Source organism: Tetrao urogallus (genome assembly GCF_951394365.1).
Source record: "Tetrao urogallus genome assembly, chromosome: Z".
In the NCBI taxonomy this organism is placed as follows: Eukaryota; Metazoa; Chordata; class Aves; order Galliformes; family Phasianidae; genus Tetrao; species Tetrao urogallus.
In genome coordinates, this window is record NC_136816.1 from 50,153,614 (window position 1) to 50,173,464 (window position 19,851).

The 19,851-nt window shown below is 39.1% G+C and overlaps 1 protein-coding gene across 1 annotated transcript in view; it reads left to right on the plus strand.

Annotated features, from left to right (window-relative positions):
* Positions 1-18,293, plus strand: part of FCHO2 (FCH and mu domain containing endocytic adaptor 2) — a gene marked incomplete at both ends in the record, with an annotated part of 91,068 nt that extends 72,775 nt beyond the window's left edge. The window contains 8 exons of the mRNA XM_079548277.1: positions 797-856; positions 3,785-3,896; positions 4,523-4,678; positions 6,554-6,686; positions 9,454-9,653; positions 15,613-15,677; positions 17,449-17,613; positions 18,271-18,293. Of these exons, the coding sequence (XP_079404403.1) occupies positions 797-856; positions 3,785-3,896; positions 4,523-4,678; positions 6,554-6,686; positions 9,454-9,653; positions 15,613-15,677; positions 17,449-17,613; positions 18,271-18,293 (914 nt within the window). The remainder of the gene's footprint in view (positions 1-796; positions 857-3,784; positions 3,897-4,522; positions 4,679-6,553; positions 6,687-9,453; positions 9,654-15,612; positions 15,678-17,448; positions 17,614-18,270) is intronic.
* Between the last annotated feature and the right edge of the window lie 1,558 nt (positions 18,294-19,851).

A 19,851-nucleotide genomic window follows, 5' to 3' on the forward strand; every position in this document is an offset into this window, starting at 1 on the left:
CAATCCCAAGTCAGATTTTCAGTCAGTAGTTATCTGTGAATGTTACTGATACCAAGGATTTCTCAGACAGGCTCAGCATCTCTGGAGAGCATCCACACAGCTTCCTAGGGAGTATTACACCTGTGAGGAAGTACAACAGTTTTTTCCTTCTGCAAAACCTAAGCTAGTAAGCATCAGATGCTGTGGTAGCAGCATAGTTCAATGTTTACTAATTACTAAATGCTGAGAACCATCACAGAAAGATAACTGATATTTTATCAGTTTTTCTTTTATTTATAAAATATTTTATACTTTAATTGGTATTATAACTGATGTGGTCAAAGTCCATCCATACTCGCTTCCTCAGGCCTTAGCAGCTAGTGGCAGCAGCTTCAATAGCTCCAGTTCTCTGCATATGCATGAGTGTACGAGGAAAATGGTAAGGAAGTGTGTGCTGCCACAGGGATTTGGCATGGTTATTAACCTGGTCTAGCAAAAATAAACCGGCTCAGTTCTGTTTTCTTAGTGTGTTGGAATTAAATAGTCCTGGAGAGAGGTGGGTGCAGAATGCTGAATGATGTTGGGGCATGAGGATGCTCTACACTACTGTCTATATTCTTTTCAGCTTTTGCACAGTGCAGTGTTTGCCATACTCTATTCTGAATAATGCAGAGGTCAATGTGAACTTGTAGGCATATTTCTTTTATGTGTCAGAGTTATATTCATATGCAGAGAATTTATGTATGTGAATTAACATCTACTTTTGCTTGAAATATTTTGTTTTCTTGCAATGTTTTGTTTCATTTAAATATAATAGAGGATGATCTTTTGATTGGAACACTCTCTACAATAGAAAAGCTTTGTGACACACCACCAGGTATTGTATTAGATGCGGATTTACATGTTAACTAATCATCCTAATACAGTGCAGCTAATAAAATTGCATTTCTTTCAAAAAAAAATTTTCTCCAGCCATTTTTGGTGTCTGGCAGATACAAGTAGCTTGAAAGTTCAACTGCTTATATATTCAAAATCACCAAAACTTGGTATAACTACTTTAATATGTTATGATCTTTTATCTATCCCTCCAAAACAAGTCAAAACCTGGTCTCTTGCCTTCAATTTTGCATTACAACTTTCATTCAAGATAGAATATGTTTTAACTGATAATCCTCATTCTCTTCAGATAAGTCAGGTAATTTTTTTATATTTTTTCATATAATACAAAGCTATGAAGATACAAATAAATTAGGGTATACTTTTTTTTATTCTAAATAAAAACAAGTTTAGTCAGTATTAAAATTATCCAACTCTTTGTGCCTAAAGTGATCTGAAACCACTTGATGAAATACTGTCCTATCTGTGACCAGTGATGCAGTCTTTTTTTCTGCAGTTTGCCATCCTTCTTGTCCATGTCAGTGCCACTACATGTCAACATAGCTGAGAGGCTGTTATTGTTGGTCAGGTTGAGGCAGATAGCAAGGCATCAAGACAAGCTGAGCTAGTCCTCAGCTACTCCTAAATGCTTGAACTGCAATCCAGGATGGCACAGTTTTGTGGCATCCTATCCCGCTGAGAGGTTGCAGCTAACTTGAAGCACTGAAGCAGGATATTGCTGCATTACATTTTTAGACGTATTTTTTGAGCTGCAAGGCAACAAAACAATTATATCTGTTGTTCAGTTAGCCAGGTATATATCCTTCAGTTTATTGGTTTTTAGCAAAGTGCTTAGATTATCATTAATAATAAGTGATCTTGAAGAGTAAGGGCTGCACAATTAAGTAGTCATTCAGATACATCTCGGAGAGATGCATAAATGTATACGTTTGCTTTAGTGTTAACAGCAAAATGTAAAAATAAACTTACTGTTCCTAACAAGTTTCCCTATTCTGTCAATAAATGAATATTTTTCTTTTACTGATAGAAAAATAATTCAAGTATTCATATTACATAATTTTCAAATATCAATATGAAGGTTTATATTTATTTACAAGGCTGTTGTAAGTTTTATATAGAATGGATAAATCTGTGAATAGTCTGATAATTAATAAACAAATAAATAAATAATATACTGCAATTGTTCGTTTTCCATCAAATGCATATTTTGGCTTGGATGGAGAATACTTCTGGAGCTTAGTGTTTCATCAAACAATTTCTTGAATAGAATGAATCTGGTTGTTACAATTTTTTTGAAGTCATCACTTTTGGATTCCTAAGACTACTGAGAATCACAGGGTTTTTTTGCTAAATTTCAGGAAGAGACGTAAACACTGGAAACTTCACCCATGTGTGCTCTGAAAGAACAGTAAAAGTTACTTACTGTTCATTTAAATAATTATTATTAAAAAAAAAAAAAAAGAGCCAGCATCATATTAATTCATTCACTGAAGAATTTTTTGTTTTGAACACTTGTGGCCAGAGCAATGCTTTGCATCTAAGCAGTCCTGAAGCTGCTCTAACACTTTTTTGTAGTGCTAGGAAGTATTCTGAACATTTTAATACCTTAGGGAACAAATCTTTATGGAGAGCGAGTTACAAAAGTATCAAAATTAGACCAACTCTCTTATCTTTTCTTATCCATTTGTTTCACTTTCCAGTTGTTGGCTCTTTCACTTATCTCTGAATTTACATGTACAATCTCATATTAGACCTTCCTTGAGGAGCAAGGTTCTGACTTCCTTTCTGTTTATGGAAGAGCTCAGAAGTCACAGATGCTAAGGTAGAGTTTGTAGGGTTAGTATGCCATTGGCAATGTTACACAGGATTTTGTTTCTACTTTATGATACGAAGTTAATTTCTCATTTTGTTCATGACATGGCAAAAAACCTTATCTTCCTTTTGATAAATACATTATGTTCAGTGATATGAAAAATGATTAAGATGCTCTCTGGTATGCTGCTATGCTAGTAAAAAAGATGAAACTTCTAGTTTTACGGTTTATATTAAGTAGCTGGCTCCACATGGAAAACACCAGGAGAAAGTAAAATCCCATGGCAATCAGTTTTGTCGGTTGTACAGTTTTAAAAAAGCCTCAGCATGAGGTCTAAGTTGTTTTTTGTAGCTCTGCATTTTAACTCTGTTGTGTATGCACAGGAACCTATGAAGGCTGATACAAGCCTGATAATTACTTTTCTTGTGAACTGCTGTGTGTGTCCAGGTATTTCCAAGATATTCCTATTCATGTTAGAAAACTTAGCAAAATATTTTTACAGTAATTTCTGCACAGAAATTCTAACCTTTGTTGGCTGAAATAGTTAAAAGGATATTCAACAATTCACTACTGTGGGGTAATATTAATGTGTTTGTATGTAAGTTCATAAAATCTGTAGCTGAATTCTTTGCATTTCCCTGACCACTTTATCATACATTTTTCCATGCAGCAAGCATACAGTAGGTTTTATGTTTTGTTTTTTAATGTATTGTAGCTAATGTCTAATGTCTTTTGGATCTGCTGACTTTGGTGTCATTCTTAGCCATTTTAGTGCAGCATTTTCTGTGTCTCGTGTTTTATTATATATATATATAATATAATATGTTTTATTATATTATATATATACATATTTCTGTATGTCTGTCCATTGGCAATATGTCATACCAGTAGTCCTGTTTTCTTAGGCTGCTAAGCAGTATTTTGGTGGTGTGATTGTACTGTACAATGTTTTGTCCTAATAGCGTTCAAGTACTACTTCAGGCTCTACTGTGAACTTGATGGTAGTAATGTCTTGTGAAAATGACAGATGTCAACCGTTCTGAAATCTATTGCTAAGCTTTTACAAGTTAAATCTATACACTGTATGTATTCTAGGTGTTTCACGTGGTCCCAGCCCTGTCAGCCTTGGAAACCAGGACACCCTGCCTGTCGCTGTAGCCCTTACTGAATCTGTTAACGCCTACTTTAAAGGAGCAGATCCCACAAAGTTAGTTAAATAGTAAATTGTTTTGAATGTAATAAGTTACAATAAGAAAACACACTGTTTTGTATTTATAATGTACTGGGGAAAATATATATGCGTTGGTAAGGGGTTTCACCAGGCTTTTTCCCCTAGTGTAAGTAACAGCAGTGGCTCATTGCTCTCTATTGTCCAACTTGCTTGGAGTTCATATATATCTGCTTTACAAAAATGTGTTCAGTGAGAATACTGAAAATGAGAAGGGTTTTTGTCACAGTCGTGTACTTTTGTGTGTAATTTTGGGCAGCTGTAAAAGCACCTCATTCACCCTGTCACATCCCTTTCTATGCTATGTAGGCCTTGCCTAAGCATAGCTGTGCCATGTTTTCAAAGCCTGAAAAATATCTGGTGACTACTGTATGCTTAAGCAGCTGTACTTTTGTTTTCACTTACTTCACCTGATTTTCAATTTGAAAGTGATAATAATATTGTCACATGTGATAATTACCGTGCCACATTGTCCTCATTTAAAATTGATTTTCTGTTATGAATTCAGCTTATCAGATTGCAAAAGTATAGTGATTGCTTTACAGTCAGCATTCAAATTAGGAAGTTAATGAGTTGCAATAAAAACAATATTTTTATTCTCCTAGATGTATTGTGAAGATCACTGGTGATATGACAGTATCATTCCCAAGTGGGATTATTAAAGTCTTCACCAGCAACCCATCTCCAGCTGTGCTCTGCTTCAGGGTAAAAAACACAAGCAAACTAGAGCAGATTCTTCCAAATGCACAACTTGTATACAGGTTTTGTATTATTTTTTTTATACAGTAGTAAATTACATGATTTCTAAAATGCAAATTGTTGTATACATGTCATAGTTCTCTACAGTCTTGTTCATTTGTTTATACTTGATTCAATCTCACTAATTAATCTTGTTTACCTAGTTTTTTCTCTGCTGCCACCACTAAAATTCTCAGTAATTCACTGATCCTGAAACTTACACTGGGTATAACAGGAACCATAAGAAATAGTTTGCAAATGTAGCTGTGTTTTTACACGTTTTATAGATGAAGTGATTTCATAAACAATTTTTAAAAAAGCTTTTTTTCTAGTCAAACTACATGAACTGATTACAGATATGAAGAAAAAATGTCAAACTAGGATATATGGATTTCTGTATACAGTGACAACAATGTCTTTGGATGATGAAACAGTAGTTAAATAGTAGGAGCTATGCCTAATCTCAGTTGTCAGTTACAAGTTTATTTCTTAAGCTGTATCATTTTTACAGTAGACCAAAATAATTACATATTTATGTATTTCAAGTGTACAGCAATGTGCTTTGTAGAGTTCTTAAGAAAAATATGCTCCTGAATGAGCAGAATAATTGTTGAAATCATAGCATTGTGATTTCTTTTCCAAAATTCAGGGCAATTGTAAAAACTGTATTTATTTAGCAGGGATTCCTTACAGCTGAGCAGTTTATGTTTCACTGAGTAGAGAAATTATTTGAAAAGCAGTTAAACATTTATCGGTAGTACATTTTTTTACATTACTGAAATAGCTTAAAGAATTAAGCTGTATGCATCACTTCTTTTGTATTTAATTTCATTTTGATCACTCACAGTTACATTTCAGCATACAGAGTGAATTGTACTGAGAAAGTATATTTTGAAAATAATAGGAAAATGTCTAGTATTTTATCTGTGTGCTGTAGCACTTCACTTCTAATTAGAAATAACGCATGTAAAGGACTCTTAGGAAGTTTAAGCCATGTGGAGCAATACGACTTTTCATCATATCCTCTCAGGCTATCATTTGCTCAGTATTTATAAAAATGGCAGGTTTTTATGAGAGTGATATGAGATATATGAGAGATATGGGAGTAAGCGGAAACACCAGAAGTTGTTTTGGATTGCACCTAACGTCATCTAAGGTCCCTGTAGGGATAAGCAAGTGTTGATCTATATTTTAGTAAAGGTTGAAGTAGCAGGAATCACAATACTGTACTGAGAGCCAAAATCAAAGCACATCAAAGAGGCTAGTGGTGTGTAAGACACTGTCCCAGTGTCAAGCCATTGCGCTTATATTCTCTGTGTTCCAAGTGTTCATTGTCAGCTTCAGTCTGCATGTGCATTCGGCAGATCTCCTTAGCAGTGACTGCAGTTTCTCACTATATCCACCAATATCCAGTGCAGCCTTTTAATTGATATATGATTTGAATTTTGTTTCTGAATTGAATAGAATCTTCATTGTTTTTCTTTTCAAACCAGTGGTTTGAAAAGTGCTTCTGGAAGACCCCTTTTACATGACCTCATCATGCGCATTCTCACAGCACCAGATAATATTAAGAGTGGATTTTAATAAACATAAAATCTGAACCTGTCTGAATCTGAACCTCTCTGCACCTTGTGCTGTCAGTCATCAGTGGAGAAAATTCATTGCTTCATGACTGGAAGGAGAATTTTAACCAGACAAGAAAAGCAGTTTATTTCCCTTAATATTAAGAAAAGCACAACTATATAAATATATATAAAGCACAACTATATATATATAAAGCATTAGAACAAACAGTTGCGTTAAACAGTGAATGAGGGAAAAGATCTATTTTTAAGTTTTAGACATTTTTAAAAGTAATAGCTTTCATTGCTGATTCCTACCTTTCTTTTTCTTTGTAGTGATCAATCGCAAAGTGACTCCACTACGAGGGATTTTTGGATGAACATGCAAGCTATAACTCTCTACCTCAAGAAATTATCAGAGCAGAACCCATCTGCATCCTATTATAATGTGGATGTTTTAAAGTATCAGGTAAACATTTTTTTCCTTTTGGAATTTTGTAAGAAATGCTGGCTGATTCCATGTGTTCAGAAATGAGAACTGTTCTTTGCCTGATAGCATGCAGATGAACTGTCATCCTGCATCCTGCAATTGTCATCTAGATCAGTTCTGGATACATCAGTGTCTCTAATGCATAGGCCTTACTCTAGCTGAGTACATTCCTGTTATGCCTTATGTCATTCCCATGCATTTATGACCTGTTTCATCTTGTTCAAACTCCTGTACAGTTCAAGTATGAAAATGCTGAATGGTGCTACTTTTAGGTGTTTGTTAGCAAAGCCAAGTTTTCCTTGAATTTATACAACAACAGGTTTTTGTTTGAATTTGTAATTCAATTGTGTGTGCTTTTGTAGTTGCATAGTTTTGGGATGCAGTCATTGATCAGATGTAATACGTAAGATTATATGATGTTCCCTCTCCTCACGATAAAATGAAACAGCTTATCCTGGAAACCACTTTGAAGCACATAAAGGCCAGAGAGATCAGGAGTAGTTATCAAACTAACTTGATAACTTTCTGTGATGAAACAGCTGGCTTAGTAGATGAGGGGAGAGAAGCGGATGTTGTCTGCCTAGACTTCAGTAAGGTTTGTGACACTATCTTCCATAAGATCATCACAGGGGAGCAGTGGAATTATCAGCTGGGTAAGCAAACAGTGAGGTAGATTAAATGGCTGAATAGGTGTGTGCGGAAGGAGTTGATCTGTAGTGCAAATTCTAGCTGGAGGCCTGTGAGTAGTGGTGTACCTCCGTGGTCAGTAGTGGATCATGCCCTGGTTCACAGTATCGAAGCAGTTGGAAGGGACCTCTGGAGATCATCTAGTCCAACCCTTTGCTAAAGCAGGCCACAGTAGGTTGCACAGGAAAGCGTCCGGATCTTCATTAAGGATTTGTATGGTGGAGAGGAGTTCACCATCAGCAAGTTTACATATGACACAAAACTGGGAGAAGTGGCTGATATGCTAAGTGATCATGCTGCCATCCAGAGAGACTTAATTTGAAGAAAAGGGCTGCCAGGAGCATCATTAACTTCAACAGAAAGAATTGCAAAACCCTGCATCTGAGGAGGAACAGCCAGCTGGAAAGCAGCTTGTCAGAAAAGACCTGGTAATCCCAGTGAACACTGTATTGAACAGGAGTGCTGGCGCTGTATCCCTGTGGAAAAAAAGGCCAGTGGTATCCTGGGCTGTGTTAGGAGGAGCATTACCAATAGGCTGAGTGAAGTGATCCCTCCATTCTGCTCAGCACTGATACGACTATAGCTGGAATCCAGTCCTGTACTCCTTGGTATGAGAGAGACTTGCAGACATTTAAGAGTCCAGCAGAGGGTCACACAGATTATGAAAAGGAAAGGGTTTGAAGCACCTTTCCTGTGAGGAGAGGCTGAGAGCTGGGACTGTTGAACCTAGGGAAGAGGAGCCTCAGGGGCAATCTTACCAATGTCTATAAGTATCTGAAGGAAGGGCACAAATTGACCAGAGCCAGACTCTCTTCAGTTGTGCTTGAGGACAGTAAAAACTTTGGTACCCAGAGACAGGACAGGGAAAAGGCTGGGATACTGAATAAGTACCAGTGAGAAGTTTTGCCTGACCATATTTATTACTGCAAGGATGACCAAGCAGTGTCACAGATTGCCTGGAGAGTTTGTGGAAACTTCCTTCCTGACATACTTCAAAGCTGTCTAGACATGGGCTGCTGGCTCTAGGATGCCCTGTTTGAGACAGAGAGATTGAACCAGGTGATATCCAGAGGTCCCTTCCAACCTCAGCCACAGTGTGACTCTGTGGGAAGACGTTCTGGCTGTCAGCAAAAAATCTTCGTAAAAATTAAGGAACAGTGCGTTCATCTAAAAGAGAAAACAAGGATTTTCTTCCCCTGCATTGAGATGATTGCATTTCTGAGCCAACTGCCTTTACATTCTAAAAATAAATAAATAATTCAGTGCAGCTATTAATACTACTGTAGCTTTCTATATCTTCCCATTATTCTGCCAGACTGAATTTATAAAAAATATGCTAAATCCAAAGATTTGGAATGTTGGAGGAAAATAATTTTTTTCTTTGGATTACACAAATGAGCTCTGTGGGAAAAGGAAAGTTACATAAGGTCTTTACCATTAGGGTAAAATGAGACACAGGCATAAAAAAGCCATGGTGGATGGAACGAGTCCTGAGGTGCCAACAAAACAAAATGGGAAATGGAAAGTTCCTCAAGTAGATTAGGATGATAATAGGGGTGTGTAGCAGGGCAGCAACATGAGCTGAAAAGCAGCAGCTGCCAACTCTCCTGCACCAGCAAAATAATGTTTTTAATACGTAAGAACTGTTCTGGCAATATGTCCAATGACGTGTCCTTTGCTGCTTGCTGTTGAGACATCTGAAATGATATGCCACATAACTGCTAAGGATTAATTCATTTTGGTACAGGCAGCTTTCTTGTGTGAAGTAGAGTACAAGACTAAAACAAAACTATTTTGATCCAAGAAAGTCAAAACAGGAAGAAGTCTCATGGGTCAGAAGGAGTTTAACTCGTTTTTTAAAATAATTTAGTTTAAATTTAAAAGAATGGGAATTACTGTCAGCTATGACAGTCTTCAGAATTCTGAGATTAAAGGCTCAGATGTGAATTGTTCTTTTGATCTTTTGTCAGAATTTATAGCTATTACAATCATTCCATAATTCTACCCAGAAAGGGAGAGACTTTAATTAAGCTGCTTTCAATGGTTTATTTTTTTAAAGGTATCTTCAAATGGCATCCAGTCCACTCCCTTGAATCTTGCAACTTACTGGAAATGTAATGCTAACACTACTGATGTGAGAGTGGATTATAAATACAATCCAGAGTCTATGAATGTGCCCAGCATGCTGTCTAATGTACAGGTTGTGGTACCGGTAGATGGAGGAGTAACCAACATGCAATCACTTCCACCTGCAAAATGGTAATGTTTATACTTTTCTTTGTGTTATTTCATATTCTTTTCAGTGTATTCATTAGTTTTATAGCTGAAAAAAATTTCATTGAAGGAAACGGCTGTTTGTGTTTTTTCTTTTTTGCAAAGAAAATGCACAGGATGTTTTCTGGTTCAAAACAGACCACATGCAACCAATTCATGTAAACTGAGATGAGACTATAAGCAGCCATTCCAACCTTTGTGAAATTTCCAATGTTTGCTTTCTTTTGCTCCAACAAACAGGACAGTTATTTAAATAATGTGATTTGAAACCAAAATCTCATAGTGGTAAAAAAAAATTTATCATCATGGAATCATAGAAGGGCTTGGGTTGAAAGGAACCTTAATGATCATCTAGTTGCAAGGCAGTGGGTAGGGCTGCCACCCACTAGATCATATGCTTTATTGTATATGTGCTCAGATATAGATGAAACTCTGGTGTGATATCAGTGCTGTTGTAGCCACAGATGTGGAACATAGAACTGTATGGGCTGCTGTGGGGAAAGTGAACTCCATGCCAGCCAGACCCAGCACTTCTATCCCTCAGTCTATAACATTTATGCGGGTTCCACATACTTTATTATATTTGTATCCTCCGACAATCATTACATCTAACATACAGGTTTATACATTCTCATCAGCCCTGTTCCCCATCTCTTAATAGATACATAGATACTATTTGCCCATTTCATGTACCTCTCCCAAAGTATCTGTGGGAACCAGCAATGACTTAGACCTCATCCCTAGGAGGCCACTCAAGGCAGGAAAAGCAGCATGTTGGGTTCCTGGACACCAGGAGCTTAGCTTGAGCCATTGCTGCTTCCTTGCAAAGATGACCTGTCAGTGGTTCTGCAGTGTGATTCTGTAACATATAACATTCATACAACATACAGCATCATCCTAATTATTACCTGCCACCACCTTCTAAGCTCGCAGGCCATTTGCAGCTGCACTTGAAAGTGAGGCATAAGCAGTAGATTTGTATAAATTTGTGCAAACAAGCAGTAGGTAATGGCAGGGGGCAGAGAAGTACATCCATGGATTGAAAAGCAAGCAGAATTCAAGCACTGCACCTGTAGCTTGGCAACTTGTGTATACTTGCCCTTTGTAATTTAACTCCAGGACAATTTATTTCCCAAGTGACAAGAGGGTCTTATTAATTGAGGAGGACATGGAGGTTAAGAGAGAGAAGTATACCAAGCTGAAGGGAGTAAGATCTTCTAATAAATTAAGGTTCAGAGGAAGAATAAACCGTTTATCAGATAGGTTTTGATGTTTCTGGAGGCAGTCCTCTTAACTGTGTGACTTGGAGAAAGTTGTAACACAGTATCATTGTAAGTGGAAAAAAAAATGTGTCAAAATTGATCGCTTATTCTACTGCAGCAGATTCAGTGCACATGCAAAACATGACCAGTACTTCTGGTGAAGCTTGTTTTCCCTCCCCTCGTCCAACCTTCTTCCACAAACCCATCAGTTGTGAAACCTCAGTCAAAGCAAGAATCACTGAATCACAGAATTGTAGGGGTTGGAAGGGACCTCCAGAGATCATGGAGTCCAACCCCTCTGCCAAAGCAGGTTCCCTACAGCAGGTCGCACAGGTAGGCATCCAGGCAGGTCTTGAACATCTCCAGAGAAGGAGACTCCACCACCTCCCTGGGCAGCCTGTTCCAGTGCTCCGTCACCTCACTGTAAAGAAGTTCCTTCGCACATTTGTGCAGAACTTCCTATGCTGCAGTTTCCAGCCACTTCCCCTTGTCCTGTCTCCACTCACCACTGAAAAGAGTCCGGCCTCGCCATTCTGCCCACCACACCTTATATATTTATAGACCTGGATCAGTCTTCTTTTCTCAAGGCTCAACTGACTCAGTTCCTTAGCCTTTCTTCATAGGAGAGATGCTCCAGGCCCTTCACCATCTTCGTGGCCCTCCACTGGACTCTTTCCAAGAGATCCCTGTCTTTTTTGTACTGGGGAGCCCAGAACTGGACACAATACTCCAGATGAGGCCTTACCAGGGCAGAGTAGAGGGGGAGGATCACCTCCCTCGACCTGCTGGCTCTTTTTAATGCACCCCAGAATGTCATTGGCCTTTTTGGCCACAAGGGCACACTGCTGGCTCATGGCCAACCTGTCATCCACCAGGACACCCAGGTCCCTCCCTGCAGAGCTCCTCTCCAGCAGGTCATCTCCCACCTGTATTGGTGCATGCAATTATTGCTCCCTAGATGCAAGACTCTACACTTGCTTTTGTTGAACCTCATCTGGTTTCTTACTACCCAGCTCTCCAGCCTGTCCAGGTCTTGCTGCACTATCCCCTCATCAAGGTCATTGATGAAGATGTTGAACAAGACCGGACCCAGCACTGACCCCTGAGGAACACCGCTGGCTACAGGTCTCCAACCAGACTCTGCGCCGCCAGCAACGACCCTCTGCGCTCTGCCAGTCAGCCAGTTCTCAACCCACCTCACTGTCCACTCATCTATCCCATACTTCCTCAGCTTTGTTATAAAGATGTCGTGGGAGACAGTATCAAATGCCTTGCTGAAATCAAGGTAGACTACATCCACTGCTCTCCCCCCATCCACCCAGCCAGCGACAACATCATAGAAGGCTACCAGGTTGGTCAAGCATGACCTCCCCCTGGTGAACCCATGCTGACTACTCCTGGTAACCTCCTTTTCTTTCAGTTGTCTGGAGATGACATCCAGCACCAGCTGTTCCATCACCTCTCCAGGGACAGAGGTGAGGCTGACTGGCCTATAATTGCCTGGGTCTTCCTTCTTGCCCTTTTTGAAGACTGGAGTGACATTGGCTATCCTCCAGTCTTCAGGCATCTCCCCCATTCTCCAAGACCTCTCAAAGATGACCAAAAGCGGTTCAGCAATCACCTCTGCCAGCTCCCTCAGCACCCGTGCATGCATCCATCAGGTCCCATGGATTTATGAACATTGGTGTTGCCTAGGCGCTTATGGATTGCCTCTTCCCTGACTAAAGGGAAGTCTTCCATTCTCCAGACCTTCTCACTAACCTCCAGGGTTCGGGATTCCCGAGGGAGAGCTTTTTCACTGAAAACAGAAGCAAAGAAGGCATTCAGTATCTCTGCCTTCTCAGTATTCCCTGTTACCAGAACACCTCCCTCACTTAGTAGGGGAGCAGCATTCTCCCTAGTCTTCCTTTTACTGTTAACATACTTAAAAAACCTTTTTTTATTATCCTTTTTCACCTATGCCAGATTCAGTTCCAGGTGGGCTTTAGCCTTCCTTGTCACATCCCTGCAGGCCCTGACATTTCTATATTCTTCCCAAATGGTCAGACTCTTCTTCTACATTTCATGGGCCTTCTTCTTCCCTTTGAGTTTGTGCATGAGCTCCTTGTTCATCCACAGAGGTCTCCTGTCACCCTTTCCTGATTTCTTGCTCACAGGGATGCACTGATCCTGAGCTTGGAAGAAGAGCTGTTTAAATGCTGACCAGCTCTCACAGGCCTCCTTATCTTCTAACACCCAAGCCCACAGGGTAGCTCCAAGTAGGTCCCGGAAGAGATCAAATTTGGCTCTCCTAAAGTTCAGGGTAGCAATCCTACTTTTTGCTTTGCTTCTTCCACTCAAGATCTTGAACTCCACTATCTTGTGGTCACTACAACCCAAGCTGCCCCCAGCGTTTACTTCCTTGACAAGCCCTTCCTTATTAGTGAGAATAAGGTCCAGCAACATCCTTCTCCTCATTGGTTCCTCCTCCACCTGCATCAGGAAGTTGTCTTCAACACATTGCAGGAATCGTCTGGACCGTGCACCGCTGGCCATGTTGCTCATCCAGCAAATATCTGGATAATTGAAGTCCCCCATAAGCACCAGCGCCTGGGATCGTGACGCTGCTTCCAGTTGCTTGTGGAAGGCCTCGTCAACCTCCTCCTCCTGATCAGGGGGCCTGTAGCACACACCCACAACAGTGTCAGCCATACCAGCCCGCCCCTTGATTCTCACCCACAAGCTCTCCACGACTACACCACTCTCCCCCAGGTGGAGTTCAATACATTTTAGCTGCTCTCTCACATAAAGTGCAACTCCACCACCCCGCCTTGCCAGCAGATCTTCCTAAAAAGCACATAGCCCTCCATGACAGCATTCCAGTCACATAAGCTGTCCACCACGTCTCCATGATCGCAATGAGATCATGGCCGTGCGACCGCACGCAGATCTCCAACTCTTCCTGTTTATTTCCCATACTGCACGCAATAGTGTACAGACACTTTAAGGAAGCAGCATCCCCCTGCCATTCTCCATCCTTTTGAACTTCACCCTCATCACCCATCAAGCTCTGTTTTGAGCCTCAAACTACCTGCTCAACCCCAGTGGCCCTCATTTTGTTCCCTTCCCCCTTCTTACCCAGTTTAAATACCTTTCAATGAGTCCCGCCAGTTCCTGGGCTAGGATCCTTTTACCCCTTGCAGACATGTGAGCTCCATCTGCAGCCATCACGCCAGGTGCCGAGTAAATTGCCCCATGGTCAAAAAATCCTAAATTCTTGTGTTTGCACCAACCTCTGAGCCATTTATCAATGAGGAGGGTTTTTTTGATCCTCTCAGTGTCCTTCCCCACCATGAAGGGATAGAAGAGAAAACCATCTGCATGCCCACTCCATCAAGTACCCTCCCCAGTCCCTTGAAGTCATTTTCTATAGCCCTCAGGCTTCCCTCAGCAGCATCATCACTGCCGACTGAACTACCAATAAGGGATAGTAATCAGATGGGCGAATAAGCCCAGGAAGCTTTCTAGAGATATCCCTGACCTGTGCCCTAGGGAGGCAGCACACTTCCCCACAGGTGGGGTGAGGCTGACATATCAGGCCCTCCATCCCAGTCAAAAGGCAGTCACCTATGACAACCACTCTTCTTTCCTTCCAGATGGAGGCAGTCTTGAGGCGTGGGGTCGACTGCTTCAGCCTCCCAGAATAGCCTCCCAGAACTCCTGATGCTATCTAGGAAGGTTAAACATTTAGTGACAGTTTCAGAGAAGATTCATCACAATAAGGGACTCGAGCCAGGCTATTTTGCCTCTCACCGAGGGAACAACCCAAGGCTAGAATTTTGAGCTTTACGAGTTGACAAAAAAATAACTAGTCATATCGCAAACAGCTGTGTATTGTTTGTGTCATCCTGCATCTTTGTCCTAGAGGGTTGGGTGATGAGCTTTTGGGTTTTTTTAAGAATAAATGTTTTATAATTCTGCCTCCAGCATGTGACTGCTATCATCTGTTCTGCCTCCATGAGCATTTCACTCCTGCTGTACCAATGCCAAAGACAATTTCAAACCTCTCAGCAATTCATGCCACTTACAGCTTTAAGTTGTTGGCTTTCCATTGATGTAATGATGCAAAGTGTTCAAAGAGATCAGATGTCTAGTTTGGAAACTCCAGTGCTTGGTACCTTTTTCTTTTTTCCCCCTCTACAGAGTCAGAAGTTAAACTGTGTCATAAATGTAAAGTATGTGTCACGTATGCCAGCTATTGTTTTATTAGGATGAAAATGTTCCCATCGTACAGCCCAGAGTCTCGCATAGGTGAAAACAATCGACATTGTTCCCACTTGTACCATTGCCATCAAGCATAAAGATTCAGCTTTCAAACTTCTTCCAGTGTGTTTGGCCTGTCCCTGCTCTTTGAGACCACGCAGGCTTTGGAGTTGTCAGGTGGAGCCATTCCTGTACAGAGTACACTAGAGATTGTATAAAAAGGTGGCGTGTACGTCTGAGCTCAGCTGCAAGCTCAGGTGCAGTGCACGTTTGCTTTGCACAGCTCTCTGCAAACCCGTGTTGAAATGATCAGTATTTTTATAAACTTTCATTTAGAAATGTAGGTTATGTGTGCATGGCCTTGTAAAGTACCTGGGTAAAGTTAGGGAAATAAGATCCTGAAAATTGATGCTTGTAACAAACCAACCTTTCTCTCACAGGAATTCAGACCAGATGAAAGCTTACTGGAAACTATCTAGCATTTCAGAGAAATCTGAGAATGGAGGCAAGTTGAACTTTTTTTTTTGTTCTACAGAAAAATGGTAACAGTAAAAACGTAATCATTTTAGCTTCTGCACCCTCATGCATGTATACACTTTATCTCATCTTGTATCCTGTTGATCAGTTCAACTTCTCAGTGAAGTTCCTCCTGAAAGATTCTGTTAAAAGTGAGATGCGAAAATATAAATAGTTAATTATAAAAGGAAAATTGGTGAAACCCTGGGAAGTTGTTAGCTCTAAAATAGATTTCAAACTGAAATAGGAAATTACTGCATCAGTGCTATTTGAAAATGAACAGTCTTCCAAAGAAAAAATATGTTAAATATTTAATAAATTGTTCTGTTCTTTTTTTCACACACTGACAATTGAAATGAAGTGGAAAAAGTGGAAGAACTGGAATGAAAATGCTGTGCTAAGACAGGCTCAGCTACAGATTGTTCTTGACCAGCATTTGTTTTGGCAAATGGCTCCAAAAACAAATAACAACAAAAAACCTATGCTACATGCTCAGAGCAGTAACTTATATAACATTACTTTGTAAGGAATCAGTAGATATCTTCTGTCCAGCTGCCTTTCCCCTGAAGGCCAGTTGATATCACAGTCCTTAGAACCTTTGTAGGTATGATCTTTTTCCAAATTAGAAAAGCAGGGACAAAAGGGAAGCCTGGAAAGGGAAGACCTTTTCTGTTGCTGCAAAGACTGCAGATTTGTAGTGGTCATTCAAACAAAATTTGAGAGAATTTGATCTGCCAGAGGTTGTTGCTGTCATGCAGTGCACTTCAATCATTCAATGACCTCACAGTTGTTTGCTTCCTGTCTTCAATCTGCTTTGATTATGCAGGGATAGCCTTCTCGTTTTTCATTTTTGTTACCAAATCTTTTAAAAGAACGAAGTCATGCTAAAACATGAATGCAGCCAGATGAAGAACTACTCCACACCTGCAGAGCAGCATAAAAAGGGCTTTCATTGACTCAGATCACAGCTTCAATAGATGTGAACATATCTGACTGGTTCTATGGCTTTATCTTCTCTTACTGACATCTTTTTCTTGAGCGTAAATACTTTGTACTCACAACCCAGTGAGAATATAATGCTATGAGAAGTTACAGAAGGACTGTTACTATTAGGACAAATGGCTTGAAGTACACTTTGTTCTGTGTATATGGTGGTAAAATGTGTATTTTTTACAGTCCAACACATTATGTGAGCTGTGAATTGCAGACGTATAAAACACAAAGCCAACTTTGAAATACTTGAATATATGAGCATCCAGTTACCCAAACTATGATACATCATTGAAGAAATGAAGCGGACTTTAAGGCAAATTTATCAGGAATAAGTCATTGCGTAAAACAATTTCATTCATTAATCCCTGTTTTTAACCCAGTAACTTTTTAGTCACTAACTTTCCTCATCAATTAGCAGTTCCTACTGACTAGGAATAGCAAGTTATTTTAAAGAAGTAAAAATTCTGGACTTCTACTATTCCATTATTATTTAAATCTCATTTTATCCCCACTAGATAGTGCAAGAACAAGAAAACACTTGGTTAAGAACTCAAAAACGGGAGAAATAACAGTGTTTTTTAATGCCTTGTGCTATCCTACAGAAGTGTTACTAAAGTGATTAAGAACTATTACTGCTGTATAGCAACACTGAACTGAGCTTCACCCCTGTCTGTGAAAGATCAACTGAAGTGTTTTGGGAAATGTATTTAGTCGGATCTTGTCTTAATTAGAAAATTGAGGTTTTCTTTCCTTACTGGTTTCTATAGGTTCTGGATCCCTCAGGGCAAAATTTGAACTTTCAGAAGGACCCAGTAAACCAGCAACACTTGCAGTGCAATTCATAAGTGAAGGAAGCACTCTTTCAGGAGTAGATGTAGAGCTGGTAGGCACTGGCTATCGGCTTTCCCTCCTTAAGAAGAGATTTGCCACTGGTAAGATGCTGACATGCTTATATTTTCAAATTAATATTACGTATTCTGTAGTGCTGTGTTACAGAACATTAAACTGTGGAGCAGATGGTGTATAAATACTTACCTTTCCTTAAAACGTGGCTGAAAACTACTGGTGGTTTTTCATTTCTCCGTAGTTAGTCAAACTGCTCACAGGAAAATACTGACAAAATCTGTTTCATCGACTGCCTGCAAGAAAAACCCTGTCTTTATTTTTCAGGACGGTATATGGCAGACTGCTGATGAACCTGTGAAAGTCGTGTCATTAAAGGAGTACAAGAAACCCACTCTGCCCCTTCTACTTGTCAAACACTATTTTCACATGCATTATTTTTTTTTAAATATTGACCTACTTTGAGGCCAAACCACAGGACAGAAAATGCACTTTCAAAAGTCATTTTGAAGAGCTTGTATTACTTTATAATAGCACTGAAGTTAACTTCAACACTGTCTGTAAATGATCAACTGCAATATTGGGGAAACTTCGTTAAAATTTTGGTAAATTTATCTAGAAGTCAAAATAGTAATCAATAGTTGTAATGAAAGTATGAAATTGTATGCTATACTGTAAACATTAAACATAAAAATGTAGGAGAGCAAGTAAGAATATTTGAGCTTTCCATAATACTCATTTTTCAGATTCCTTCGTTGCCAGTTTTTAAAGAAAAAGGGGCAAACTTTTATGTAGTTCTTCTTGTGCCATAAAAATATTTGAGTTAGAGATGTATAAAAAATGTAACTTGATGCCCATGTATCATATATTATTAACGTGTATGTTGTTTTATATAGTGTTTTTTCTCCTAAGTGCAATGTGTTACAAAATTGCAAAAGACAGAAAAGATTTACTTCTGCAGTTAGTGAATTTTATGGGTGTTGTGATTGTTTGAATTAATGCTGTAGATTTAATTTATTTTTATATGAATTTCATAACATTTGTGCCTTTAAAAAAGCCTGTGCCTATCCAATTTGTCATTCATGTGCCTCACTTCCTCTTTCAAAGTTTGGCCATTCGTGAAGAAAGTGTGGTGTTTGTATAATACAACTTCATAAAAATTCTTTTGATGGGGATCTAAAAGGGAGATCTGCAGAAGCTGGAGGTTGTTTTAAAGGAGATCAAAATAGTGGATTACTCCCTTATGGGGTAATTGCAATAAATGCATCCATAGTAAAGGGAGGTGCATCATGCAGGACTTTGGAATTTTGATGTACTAACTTCAGTGTCACCAAAGATGAGAATCTTGAAAGGTGGTAACGATGCTTTTGAAAGAAACCAGCGTTTCCCTTTACACTGACTGCATTAAGTGCTTTTGGAATGATGTGAATGTAAGCAGTACTTTGGGAGGAATATCATTTAAGAAGGGGATATTATGGCAGCAAGATGACTGTACTGCCATTTCTATTAGTTTTACTTTTTCTCTGTAACTAGCAGTTTTAATATTTCTCTTCTGCTCTTCTTGCTGCAGCCTAAGAAAAGTGACACATTAGTAACATTTTTTAAAACAAGTAACTAGTTTAGAAAATCTTTTATGTATCTGTGTTATCAAATGATTTTTTCAGTACAGAAATCAAAAAGTACTGGAGCAAAGTAATTTAATAACCTTCAAGTGGGAATTTTATATGACCATTCTGAATACTGAATCTATTTCAAATTCTCTATGAAGACAATAAAACTTGCTTGAATTAATTCATGCAAAACCAGTGGTGAATCGGACTAAAGCTGAAGCTTTACAATACATTAAGCTTTAGAGAGGCTACATAAAATCTGATGTATGCTATACGTTTGGCAGATGGGATTGCCATTATTAGCTCTAAGGATATCTTGAACTTTACATCTGATTGGAAAAGTATATCTGGCTTTTAATTTGCTGATCTTATTGAGTGGAGAATTTCTAACGGATATGAAATGGTACAGTCTTTTTACTGGAGTCTTAATTGTAATCTGCTTTGCAATCAAACTATGTTTAACATGACAGTGTTTCATTAATGAAAACCCAAAACTGTATAGCTGCTCTTAATGAACTATTGCTTCCATTTCTGAGTTAAATGAAGTAGCTACTTTTCAGCACTTTCAAACTAGTCCTCATTCGGGTGATTATAGATACATTTGCATTGGGTGCAGGTTACAATTTTGAAGCCATGCAAGCCTATATAGACTTTTTGTAAAGCAATTCAAAAACAGTGTAAAAAGTACATGTAGCAATCTGATGGGGAAGAGAAAAA